The following is a 14,148-nucleotide window of genomic DNA, read 5'->3' on the forward strand; positions in this document are numbered from 1 at the left end:
GTTCAGGGTTCGACCTCTGCGGTCGTATCAAGCTGCGCCCAGCGAAGCATTTTATTTTAAATAGATATCATTGATGAAAATGTTATTTGGAATTTTAGTATCAATAAAGTTTGTTGCATTTCATAGTAATGATTGATGTATTCACAACGTTAAGAGTAACTTTTCTTCCATGCTTAGTTACGACATCTGAATATATTGAACTTTTCTTTTACACTGAATGTGATCATCTTGTTTTCATTTAAACGTTTTATGAGACATGAAAAGTAAATGTTCTGCACTTAAGAAACCTTTTGTCGGATAAAGTTGTGTTTGAATGGCCTTAATATATTACAGATTATCCAATCTTCTACAAGATCAGTTTTTATACGACTGCAAAATTTTTAATGCCGTATAATGATACGACGTAGTCGTCATCATCTTCCTGGTCCTAAGACATTTGGATTCCGGAATATAACTTGAGTATAAGTGTATGGATCTCTGTGAAATTTTACTACAAGGTTCCATACCACAAAAGGAAGGTTGGGATTGATTTTGGGGGTTAAGGCCCTAACTGTTTAGGAAAAAGGGTCCAAAACAATACTTTCTATAAATTGCTTATTTCTTGACCAATTTCAAAGGGATTTAATTCAAAGTCTTGAATTGCTGGGGTTCTTTAATATGCTGAATCAAACTGTGCATTTAGATTTTGGAATGTGGACCCTATTTTTGAATTGGTCCACATTGAGGTCCAAAAGGTCCAAAATTTAACTTTGTTTGATTTCATTAAAAAAACTAAATTATTGGGGTTCTTTGATATGCTGAATCTAACCATGTATTTAGAAAATTGATTTTGGGTCTGGTTTTCAAATTGGTCCACATTAAGGTCCAAAAGATCCAAAATTAAACTTTTTTGTTTGATTTTAACAAAAATTGATTTCTTGGGGTTCTTTGATATCCTGAATCTAACCATGTATTTAGATTTTGGATAGTGGTCCATAATAGGTAATGTCCAATTTCAAATTTTAAGTTCTTAGACCACATTTATTCTGTGTCAGAAACCTATGCTGTGTCAAATATTTAATCATAATCCAAATTCAGAGCTGTATCAAGCTTGAGTGTTGTGTCCATACTTGCCGCAACTGTTCAGGGTTCAACCTTTGTGGTAGTATCAATTTGCCCTGCAGAGCATTTTATTGTTTTATATTTTCTGTAAAAAGTTTAAGACTGCCTTACTGACTCATCTTACTTGATCGATGTTTTAAACTTTTATGAGGCTCTTTAAAAATATGTTTTTCTGTATAAATTGGTCAAATGCCATTGATGCAATAACAGACGGGTTGCACACTTAATACTTGTCTAATCTTTAGACAATTACTTATACTTTATTTGTAAAAAATCATTTTTGTGTAATTCAGTTTAGGCAAGTAAATACAGAGTTTTTTTTTTGTCAATTGAAGCGAAGCCAAGGTTGACAATGTCTTTTCGAGGGGTAACAATCTGCTCTATCACCCTCTCAGATATGTGTTTTTAATTTATTATACTGAATGTTCTGTTATTACTGTCTATTAACATGATTAAATTTCAATTTCAAAGAAAAAAAAATATGACGTCTTGTACATAACAACCATCAGAACTTAATAAAGCGCACACTTGATCAAGTGTCTCCATGAAGGGTAATAGAGTATTTGCCATGGATAGAGTCGTATTTAATAAAGCGCACACTTGATCAAGTGTCTCCGTGAAGGGTAATAGAGTATTTGCCATGGAATAGAGTATATTATCTCCCTCATATTAACCAATCAAAATCTGGCATTTTGACCTGAAGTATAACAAACTAAATTATCTCCCTCGTATTAACCAATCAAAATCTAGCATTTTGACATGGAGTATAATAAAAGACGTTACTTGATGTCATTATGGTGCTAAAAAATCACTTTTAGTAAACCTTATTATGGAAAAGAGTATTTTCAAACAGCTTTCTTGTAAAAAATATTCAATAAAAATTGTAAATGTCTAATGGGAACTGATTCTCGACCAGTAGCCTAAGTTGTAATATTAGTGATACACACAGTACAAAGAAAGATCACTCCAGTATGTAAATGATGTGATTGGAAAAAAACTAAAGTGGAACCTGCATGGGACCAATATATTAAACTATTGTCCCGGAAGTGAGACACAGGCACGTGTCTTTGAAAAAAATTTCCTATATACCTTAATATGACATGTTATATTAAGGTATATAGGAAGTTTTTTTTCTGTCTGCTTTACTTGGTATTTGGGGAATAGCAAAATAGAAAATGGGAAAAATTTTGAGAACAGAAATGGATAGAATTATTTTAACAACAAAGTACTTTGGTAGGTGTTTAAATAATGCTATTGTAGTGAGCAAGCTTTATGGATCTAGAACAAATAATTGTAGATGAACATTGAACAAACACATGATTCTCTTGAAGATGATATAAATTATGACATTTGTTCAGTGTTGTAAGAAATAATTACCATAGGTTTTGTGAGTGCTTATAATGTTAAAAAATAAATTAGTTTGATTGATGCATTAGTGGTAATAAGATATAGTTAAACCTGTAATATAAAACCTATTTACGCTCACACACTCTAAAATGTCAGGATTGTTAGTTATTTAAAAGTTTTGTGTTTGAGTCTTTTTTTCTTTCTTTTTTTTTTTTGGTCTTTATTGTAATACACATGTTAATGTTTATTACAACACTTTAACTAAGTATAAAATTCAAATCTGGTCGTGAAGAGTAGCTTGTCTAACTATTTTTGTCTATGCATTGTTTATTTTAGATAAAAGTTGGCCTGTCTATGTACAGTTAACCAATGACAAAGTTTATGGCTGTGATTTTATTGTGAGTGCTACAGGTGTTACACCTAATACAGATCCCTTCTTGACAGGTAATCAGGTAAACAATAGTGTGTATTGTTGGTGACCTAATCCTATCCTTTCTTCACAAGTATCATTTTAAAAGCCCAACATGACAAAGTGTGATACAATTTAAAAGAAAAAAGCAACTACCTAATCTATGAAATAACAATAAACACAAAACAAATGTGACAGACAGCAACCGACAGCAACCACTGAATTTCAGGCTCATGACTTGGGATGAAACATCTTTTTATCATTATAAAAATAAGAAGATAAGGTTTGATTGCCAATGAGACAACTCTCCACCAGAGATCAAATGATGTAGAAGTTAGCAACTATAGGACACTGTACAACCTTCAACAATGAGCAAAACTCATACCACAAAGCAAGCACAAATTCAAATAGTGTATCAAGTATAATCTTTCCTGTCTACAGTGAAATCTTCAAGTCATATTGTTTCCAGTTTATCATTCTTAAGATATTGCTGGGAGCATCACTGTATTTTTTCCCTGGATATTTTGGAAATTTCCCGCAGATGATCAATCTCTTGACAAGGAGTTCACATCTCTCATTTTGGCCAAAAAGGTCTTCCTATTTCTCCCTCTTTCAATATCATTTCATTAAAAGTAAATAGTTCTTTGTCTTGTAAAAATTTTATAAGATTTATTTGAATGTTGATTATAATGAGCATAAATAATCGAATTTCAAAAAGTGCATAATGATTATAAGAAATCTTTCTTAGACAAAGATCTTCCATTTTGAGAATTTGAAAAGTTTTGAAGAAGTGATTTTTTTTCACATTTTATTTTGCATTTTTTGATAGTACATGTACTATTACACGTGAATTCTAAGCACTAAAACTTACAGATTTTTAGAAGATGTCAAATTTATTTTTAGTTTTCAATAGCTGAAGATGGAGGATTCAAGGTAAATGATCATATGCAGACGACAGTTCAAGATGTTTATGCAGCAGGTGACATCTGCTCTGTGTCATGGGAACTTTCACAACACTGGTTTCAGGTAAGGCATTTGCTGAAAATATATTGAAGGCATAATTTTTGTATTTTTTTTTTGTCCTAGGAACTAAGAACTTTTATCTTAAATGACTATAGGAATTGTTATGCAAGGGAGATAACTAAAATTTTATGTTTCATATGTTTAATATGTGCTACTATTGCCACTTATGGTACACATATTGCAGAATAACAATTGCATTGTTTTGCATTTCGAGCATTTCATGGAATATTCATCAATACTGTCTGAAAAACTAAAATTATTTATTTTCTTGGCTGAAGTTATGCGTATTTAACTGCTGAACAATCTGATATCTGCCTGGGATATATTCTGATTAGACAATATAATGTTTAGCTCTCTTCATTTTCATAGGCAATGCATATGAATATATGGCACATACTGTATATAATCATAAATTAATGTGAAGTTTTTATTATGTAATTGAATTAATTGTCCCCAACAGCTCGGGCTACAGGGAATATAATAATAGTCATCATCTGTCTACCTGAAACACAACAAAACTCAGAGACTGTTACTTTATAATGAAATATATGTTCCTGTTGTACATTTTTATACCGTAAACACAATGTTATTCCTAATTTACACAAAGATGTGGGCCATTTTGTGTAACAATCTTGTTTTAATTATGTTTTAATTTTAAAACATAATGAACATCAAAATGATCAAAACTCACATTACCTTTTAGTAACATTTGTAACAATATATGCAAGGAATGCAGTAATTTAGTTTTACCAGATGTCAGAGCAATTTTTGAATGGCAGTAATTGATCTTGCAGTATTGTCAGCTGTTAACATTGACCATAAAAATGCACATGTATTAAATCATAAGTTTTATTTTGCCATGGACATAGTTTCACAGGATAATATTTTGTTTTAGATGAAACTGTGGTCACAAGCAAGACAGATGGGTGTATACTCTGCAATGTGTATGGTAGCAGATGGTCAAAATGAGGACATTCAATTAGATTTCTGCTTTGAACTTTTTGCCCATTGTACAAATTTTTTTAATTACAAGGTAATTTATGAAAAAAACATGTTCTTCCTTGAATAATTTCAATTATCAATGCAATAAACACTGCATCTTTATTAATTTCTGAAACACCACAATAACATTAAACTAATAACCATACAATACGATATAAAAAAAAGGAGACAACTATCCACCAAAGTGTGAAATGATGTGGATGTAAGTCAGCTTTAATTTCCAAGGTCTTAGCTCTTACAGATCAAGAGTTACATTCCTTGGCTTATGAAACATGAACTGTGAGTGAAGTCATAAAAGGATACTGTCCACCCCACAATACTATTAGTATATTGAAGAATATAAATTAGATTATCTCCCCTTTAACATGTTACACCTCATGTAGTGTTCTACAAATGTAAATTTTTTATTAATATCCATATAGCTGTATAGGAAGACTTGCACTTACAATACATGTACAGAAAAACAGACAGATAGAATTAATTTCGCACAATAAGGCATCTGTATACAATATATGAATTATCCAGGTCTGTATTTGAGAATAATCAGATTTTTATGCAACCACAGAATTTGTTCGTTCGTATATTGGTATGTCATTTTCTTTGTCGTCGTCGTCCAAAGGCATTTGGTTTCCAGACAATAACTTGAGAATAAGTGTATGAATCTCTATGAAATTGTACCACAAGGTTCCATACCGCAAAATGAAGGTTGAGATTGATTTTTTGGGGTTATTCTCTTAACTGTTTAAGAATAAAGGGTCATAAACAAGCATTTTTCTTGTTTCAGGACAGTAACTTGTGTATAAGTGTATGGATCTCTATAAAATTGTAAAGGTTCCATATCTCAAAAGGAAGGTTGGGATTGATTTGGGAGTTATGACCCTTACTGTTTAGGAAAAAGGGGCCAAAAACAATACTTTTCTAATACTTTGTATAAATTGCTTATTTCTTAACCAATTTCAATGGGGTTTTTGAATTCTTGGAGTTTTCTGATATGCTGAATCTAACCATGTATTTTGATTTTGGATATTGGACCATGAAAGGTAAATGTTTAATTTCAAATTTTTAAGTTCTTAGACCACATTCGTTCTGTGTCAGAAACCTATGCTTTGTCAAATATTTAATCACAATCCAAATTCAGAGCTGTATCAAGCTTGGATGTTGTGTCCACACTTGCCCCAACTGTTCTGGGTTTGACCTCTGCTGTTGTATCAAGCTGCACCCTGCAGAACATTTTATTACCATTTATTTATTATTTTACAGGTGATTTTGTTAGGGAGATTTAATGCTCAGGGATTAGGAAATGATTATGAACTGTTATTACGAGTAACCAAAGGTAAGATAAGTAGATACTAGTTTGTTTTTTCGTAATCTAAAGGACAATATTTGTATCATTAAATAAAAAGGACATTATGCCATTGGTATTCTTTGTTTAGGATATTTCGATAATTAATCAGTATTTTGAAGCACCTGTTTTAAACTACTTTCCAAAAAGATTGACACACAAGAGCTGTAGTGTTTAGTTTGGAGGATGAAAAAGCCTTATGTGACATTATCTATGTATCTACATGCCTAGTCTTTCTCACAAACTAAACAAATGGAACAATTGTAAGAGTTTAAAGTCAAAAATTCAACAGCTATTGTAATTTGACCCACTCACTCTACTAAAAAAACATAGTTTGGTGACATAACCCATGGCATGATATTTCATGCAGACAACATGTTATTGATCCCAACTATGCCTGATATTTTCTCATGAGTGATGTGTGTAAAATGAGATCGCACCTAAAAAAACTTGGAACTTACATATTGAGGACATGTTCAATTTGTCATAACTGAAACCCTGCTCTCCTCTTCTAGTTTATAATTTCTGTAAACCAAAGGGCCAAGTGAGCTATTCTCATCAACTTGTCGTTGTCTGTTAATTTTTTAACTTATTTTCTTCTCTGAAATTACTGGGCTAATTGGAACCAAACTTTGGCGATTTTGCCTATTATCTTGAAATCTGTAATAGATAGTTAGACACTTTAAACAGCAAAAATGATCAGCAACATGCTCAAAGTCATCGGTCAACTCCTTAATTGAGTTCTTGCTCTTTAATGACTATTTTTGGCAGTTTTGCCTATTATCTAGAAAACTCTAAAAGATAGAAAAAATTTATCAGCTAGACGAGATCTACAAATAAGTCAAAATTTTGCTGAAATCATTCGTAGACTCTTTATAGGAATGATTGCTCTTAAATGACAATTTTTCTACCCTTTTTGTGTTTGGGGCAAAAACTAAAGAAGATAGAGAGAAACTGTAAACAGAAAAAATTATCTGCATTGCAAGATCAACAAAACTGAGATTTTTGTCTTGAATTATATTCAAGTCGACAATGTTGGAGAGTGTCCATTGTTGAAGATGCACATAGACCTAGGTGAGCAACACAGGCTCTTTTAGATGTATAGCTCAAAAATTTTGTAATTTATGAATCCTAGTTGCTAATGACAAGAAGACGTGTCATGAATAAGGTTGCTTTAATTATATTATGTATCCCATATTCTAATCTAATATTTAACGTCCAGCTTAGAACTTTGAAATGCCTCAATGAACAATAGCAATAATTGGCATGTCAGTCACTTAACTTTGGAATGTGACTAAAGAATAGTATTGAGGATGGAGCTCAGCATCCATGTAAATTAATGTCATTTTGACCTACTTTTCGTGACCTTAAAGCGATGTCTGAAATTTACATCAAACCTTGTATCTTTTGCACTGTAAGTGGTAGATTCATCCAAACTCTCTTACAGGTGCTTGGTAATGAGTTTGTAATCATCCATCCAAAAATAGTTCAGTTTTCATGTATTACAGATATTGCATCTTGTTTAAAGATGAAGTAGAAAAACCAAGGTTAAAGGTCATGGTTTATTTTACTTAATAGCGGTACATGTATAAAAAATCAATCATTAAAGTTATGTTGAATTGTGATGGGTTGATCATCCTTTACTTAATAGGACCATGACTAACTTATTCTATTTTTAACATTGGACAAAAGTTTATGTTTTGATGGAAATTATTCAAATTATCATATACAAAAACAACTTGGTAAAAAAAATGAAGTAAGAGAGAGGTACTGGCTAACTCTTAAAATGTTATGTTCACCCTGGAAGTCAAACAACAAAGTTATTGAGGGTGACATTTGCCACTTTTCATAATGATATATCTCTACTTTTTGTCATACTTGATTTTAATCAGGATTTTAATTAATTAGGTAAACATTGTGAAAATAAAAACATTGTTTTGGAGAATTTGATAAATTATGTCATTAATTAGCAGTCTTTTCTTGAAGATAGATTTATATAGAAATTTGAGGAATGATTCTATTAATTACATATACTATTAATTAAGCCTTTGTGTTGATGATATCATGACCATTATGACAGATGAAAGATAAAGGGTCAAGGTAATTGTTTGTGCTTTAATTGACATCCTCCCACAAATGACCTACACTTTGTAAGAGGTGACAGTCTTTCTTAGTACATATTTAATTGTCTTGAATGGAAATTTTGTTTCCTTATCAAAAAACAAAAACAAAATTAAAAAAATAACAAGCTCTATGAAAATTGTTTTGTAAGATACACTTGATAAACTTTGTGGTACTAGATGTAAATGTCATTTTATATTATTGAGATGAATTAGCATAGGAATGGACAGGCTGTATAATCTTTTAAAAAATCAAATTTTGAACTGAGGCGAAATATGGTGCAGTACAATGTGAAATATAAACCACAAAGAAATAGACAAAAAATTAGACAAAAGAAAAACTGAATTACAATATCAAAAAGATATCTTCAATCAAATGTGGTTATACTACTTCATCTTAAAATATATTTACATCAGTTTTTCACAACTTCAATTATTATGGATTACAAGCCAGGAAATATCATCAGAAACCTTACAGTCATGTACACAAAATGTCAGTTATTGTCATTCATCATGATACTGGGCCATGTTTTGTCTAGTTTCTACCATCATTTATAAAACTAATTTTAGTCTTTTTCTCTTTACAGATTTGGAGTACATCAAAGTAGTGTTACAAAATGGCCGATTGCAGGGAGCTATTTTGATTGGTGAAACAGATTTGGAAGAGACCTTTGAAAATTTAATCCTTAACCAGATTGATCTGACCCCATTCAAAGATCATTTATTGGAACCCGATATTGACTTAGAAGATTTCTTTGATTAGAATTTAACACTAAAATATATTCATTGTTTTTATCTATGTTTATCTCGAATTTACTAACTTGCTTACAAGTAAACTATATTTCCATTCTCAATTTTATATTTTCTTGACTAGGGATCATAACCAATGATGTTTAAAGAATCTGATGTTTGTTTCCCTAGAGATAGTTTAGAGAAGATATCATTAGTGGTCAGTCTTCATTGGAGTCCTTTTCCATATGCAGAGCCAGTTTTTACGAAACTATATATATATATAGATATAAGTACGTCTAAACAAGTGACAACTCTACGACAGATCCATTCATTGGATCACCAGTGAAGGTGATACACAGCTGAAAACACATTATTATATTCATAATTACTCTAAATATCAGTACAACAATGTTAAATCTGCAAATTTGCGGAAGCAAATTTTTGTTCTTCCCTTGCCGGGATTCGAACTCATGCTATTGGGATATCGAGACACTCTAGACCACTCTGCCACCTAGACTGAACTAATAATTCAGCTTTCGGTGGCCTAGTATAATTTCTGTGACTGTATCTTACGATCCTTTACGATAGATATTTAGCTAATCTGCAATCAATTCCATCTTCATGCCTAATATATCATGTACTGTGTTTCAATTCTAGATTCTACTGACAAGGAAAGGTAACACTAGGCCACCGAAAGCTTAATTATTAGTTCAGTCTAGGTGGCCCAGTGGTCTAGAGCGCTGGACACAGTACAGGCGGTGTTGTCACAATATCCCTATAGCATGAGTTCGAATCCCGGTGAGAGAAGAACAAAAATTTGCTTCCGCAAATTTCCAGATTTAACATTGTTTTGCTGATATCTAGAGTAATTGTATATATATATATACAAGTCTGAAAATTAAACCCAACATTGTTAGAATTAGATTTTTATGCTAAAAAATTTTGTCCCTCAACGCCTTTGATACACTACAACACCAATCGCTTAGCCTCATGTCCAGCGCTCTAGACCACTCGACCACATCCCCTATATTAAAATATAACTTCAATTGTCGTAGTGTTACCTTGTCACGTAAGGAGAATCTAGATGTGGTATGATTGCAGATGAGACATCCATCCACCAGAGGCATGTTGAAATTTTATTACAAATGGGATGAGACAACCATCCACCAGAGACATGTTGAAATTTTATTACAAATGGGATATCAAACCTAATTTTTTTGGTGATATTGTTTATAGAGTATGTAAATTTAGATATGATCCAATTAAACTTATTGATCCTTTAAATATGCTTATTTTCATAGGTTATCAATTTAACACAGTAGGAAGATCATTGCATATTGTCTTTATCAGTATTAAATTGATTTTATTTGCAAATAAATTAAAACATAACAAAATATTTTTGGTGCTTTGTGTTGCTCAGATGACTCACGCTTTTTATACGACCGCAAAAATTTTGCGGTCGTATATTGGTATCACGTTGTTGTCGTCGTCCTCCGAAGACACATTGGTTTCCGGACAATAACTTTTGTTTAAGTGTATGGATTTCTATGAAATTTTTCCATAAGGTTTATGACCACAAAAGGAAGTTTGGGATTGATTTTGAGGGTTATGGTCCTAACAGTTTAGGAATTAGGGGCCAAAATGGGGCCCAAATAAGCATTTTTCTAGTTTCCAGACAATAACTTGTGAAATGGTGTATGGATCTCTCTGAAATTATACCACAAGTTACCATATCACAAAGGGATGGTAAGAATTTGCTTTGGGGGGTTATGGCTCAAACTGTTTAGGAATTAGGAGCAAAAAAGGGGGAAAAACGAGGGTTTCCAGGTAAATGGACAATTACTTAAGTGCAATACATAATTTTAAAGCAGTGTAAGGGAGGTATTTCAAACACATATTGTCAAATTACCTCTCTTACACTGCTTGTAAATTATTTATAAAGAAATGTATTGTCTTTAGGTGATGAGCTGTCAATTAATTTTTAGAATTTACTATTTTAAAAATGTTTAATAAAGGTAATTTAATTATAGCCATGATTATGTATGTGAAGGAATTTTATTTTTAGATATTACTATTTAATGTTGCTGATGGAGGTTTTAGTTCCCTACGGACGAAGTCGAAGGGGACTTTAGTTTTGCACTCTGTCTGTCCATCCGTCAGTCCGGCAAATCAGTTTTCCAGACTTTTTTTCTTCATGCTTGATATTTGGTGTATTGTTTTATCATGGCAAGTTACAGGTCAAGTTCGATTTTCACGATTTTAGCTTTTCTCCTTGTTCGGTTAAAGCCTTTTTCCTAGAATTAAATTTTTGATGAAATACTTATTAATTACTAGATTTCTGTTCAAAGGGAATTAACTCATTTTTTAACTTTCCCTAGAATTAAATTTTTGATGAAATACTTATTAACTACTAGATTTCTCTTCAAAGGGAAATAACTCATTTTTTTTTTTAAAGATTTGTAAATGACATTTTGGATTTTTTTCCTTTTCTTTAGTAAATTGTTTGAAGAATTTAGTGGTAGGTTTGCTCCATTACAATGAATTTTTAACCGGTAGGGGACTATGTATTGCCATGCAATACTCACAGAATGCTTGTTTAATTTTAAAAAAGCATTTTTCTAGTTTCCAGACAGTAACTTATGATTAAGTGTATGGATCTCTCTAAAATTGTACTACAAGGTTCCATACTACAAAGGAAAGACTGCAATTGAGTTTGATGGTTAATGGTAAAAGGGGGATTCAAAAAGTTTGGAAGGGAAGGGGGGTCCCCCTTTTTTTTTTAAAAGGGTTCATATTTTTTTTTCTAAATTTTCAAAATTTCAAATTTTTGAAAAGTTTCTAGAAGAAATCTTCAATTGCACAGTAGTGCGCATTAGATTTGTAAGATCTTTGACCACATTTTTTTTGTGTCAGAAACCTATATTATGTCAAAAATTTGATCACAATCCAAATTCAGATAGTATCAAGCTTGAATATTGTGTCCAAATTTGGCCCAACTGTTCAGGGTTCAACCACTGCGGTCATATTAGGCTGCGGTCATATTAGGCTGCGCTCAGCGAAGCATTTTATTCCAATTGATTTTAACTGGGTTTTCCAAAGGAAATAAAAAGAGTTATTTAATTGAAGTACGGCTGGCAGGTCGCTGCAAACAGTTTCGTGCAATAACTTAATATGAACCATTCAACCAATGTTTTGCACTTTATGTTGTTTCCATGCAATAATTTATGAACCGCATGACCAATGCTTTTAAAATTTCAGTATGTTGTTACTGATGAAAAAATGGGTGGTCAAGTTCAATTTCATTGATTTTCACTTTTGATGTCTAAGTTTTATGGTTCCTGGTATATTGAAAAATGGCACTTTATGTCGTTTCTGTGCAATAACTTATGAACCATTCAACCAATGCTCTTAAAATTTCATGCTATGGTCCTTGATATATTGGAAATTTGCACTTTATGTTGTTTCTTACTCTGTAAATTTTAATATGCTGTTACTAATGTCAAAATGGTGGTCAAGTTTGTTATTGACATTTTTTATTTGTGCTATTCAGGAGTTGTGGAACTTGATAGATTGGAAAATAGGCATAGAATGTGGCAGGTCAAAAAAGCCTGAAAGCACCTTTCAGAATACAGAAAACCCAGTTTGACAGCTCATTCCTTGTTACAGTTTGCTCTCATGTTGTGTTGTTACACTGCTGTCCCAAACATGTTTAAGCTCATTGTTGAAGGCTGTATGGTGAGTTGATAGTTGCTAACTTCTACATCATTTGGTCTCTGTTGGAGAGTTGAATCATTGTCAATCATACCACATCTTCTTATTTTTATATTCACCCTGTCACATTCTTTATGTGTCTTTTCAGAGTCAGGAGCCTGTATCTAAATGGTTGTTGCTGGTTGCTGTCTGTTATATTTGTTTTAAGCATACTACACGGTAAGGGTTTAAACCATTGTTGAAGGCAGTGGTATGACTTGTAGTTGCATACATCATCATCCTTTTGTCTCTGGTGGATAGTTGCCTAATTGCCAATCCTACATCATTGTCCTTTGGTCTCTGGTGGACAGTTGCCTCATTGCCAATCTTACATCATCATCCTTTTGTCTCTGGTGGATAGTTGCCTCATTGCCAATCCTACATCATCATCCTTTTGTTTCTGGTGGATAGTTGCCTCATTGCCAATCCTACATCATCATCCTTTTGTCTCTGGTGGATAGTTGCCTCATTGCCAATCCTACATCATTGTCCTTTGGTCTCTGGTAAAAAGTTGTCTTATTGCCAATCATACATCATCATCCTTTTGTCTCTGGTGGATAGTTGCCTCATTGCCAATCATACATCATTGTCCTTTGGTCTCTGGTGGATAGTTGCCTCATTGCCAATCCTACATCATTGTCCTTTGGTCTCTGGTGGACAGTTGCCTCATTGCCAATCCTACATCATTGTCCTTTGGTCTCTGGTGGACAGTTGTTTCATTGCCAATCATACATCATTGTCCTTTGGTCTCTGGTGGATAGTTGTCTTATTGCCAATCATACATCATTGTCCTTTGGTCTCTGGTGGATAGTTGCCTAGTTGCCAATCATACATCATCATCCTTTGGTCTCTGGTGAATAGTTGTCTTATTGCCAATCATACATCATTGTCCTTTGGTCTCTGGTGGATAGTTGTCTTATTGCCAATCATACATCATTGTCCTTTAGTCTCTGGTGGACAGTTGTCTCATTGCCAATCATACATCATCATCCTTTGGTCTCTGGTGAATAGTTGTCTTATTGCCAATCATACATCATTGTCCTTTGGTCTCTGGTGGATAGTTGTCTAATTGCCAATCATACATCATTATCCTTTGGTCTCTGGTGGACAGTTGCGACATTGCCAATCATACATCATTATCCTTTGGTCTCTGGTGGATAGTTGCCTAATTGCCAATCATACATCATTATCCTTTGGTCTCTGGTGGATAGTTGCCTAATTGCCAATCAAACATCATCGTCCTTTGGTCTCTGGTGGACAGTTGTCTTAATGCCAATCATACATCATTGTCCTTTGGTCTCTGGTGGACAGTTGTCTCATTG

At 32.8% G+C, this 14,148-nt stretch overlaps 1 protein-coding gene across 1 annotated transcript in view; it reads left to right on the forward strand.

Moving 5' to 3' along the window:
* Window positions 1-9,193, forward strand: part of LOC127725773 (pyridine nucleotide-disulfide oxidoreductase domain-containing protein 1-like) — a 79,106-nt gene extending 69,913 nt beyond the window's left edge. The window contains exons 10-14 of the mRNA XM_052233044.1: window positions 2,785-2,900; window positions 3,761-3,883; window positions 4,776-4,913; window positions 6,143-6,215; window positions 8,932-9,193. Of these exons, the coding sequence (XP_052089004.1) occupies window positions 2,785-2,900; window positions 3,761-3,883; window positions 4,776-4,913; window positions 6,143-6,215; window positions 8,932-9,107 (626 nt within the window). The 3' untranslated portion in view covers window positions 9,108-9,193. The remainder of the gene's footprint in view (window positions 1-2,784; window positions 2,901-3,760; window positions 3,884-4,775; window positions 4,914-6,142; window positions 6,216-8,931) is intronic.
* The last annotated feature ends 4,955 nt before the right edge of the window (window positions 9,194-14,148 follow it).

This window comes from Mytilus californianus, unplaced genomic scaffold (assembly GCF_021869535.1).
Source record: "Mytilus californianus isolate M0D057914Y unplaced genomic scaffold, xbMytCali1.0.p SCAF_15, whole genome shotgun sequence".
Classification (NCBI taxonomy): Eukaryota; Metazoa; Mollusca; class Bivalvia; order Mytilida; family Mytilidae; genus Mytilus; species Mytilus californianus.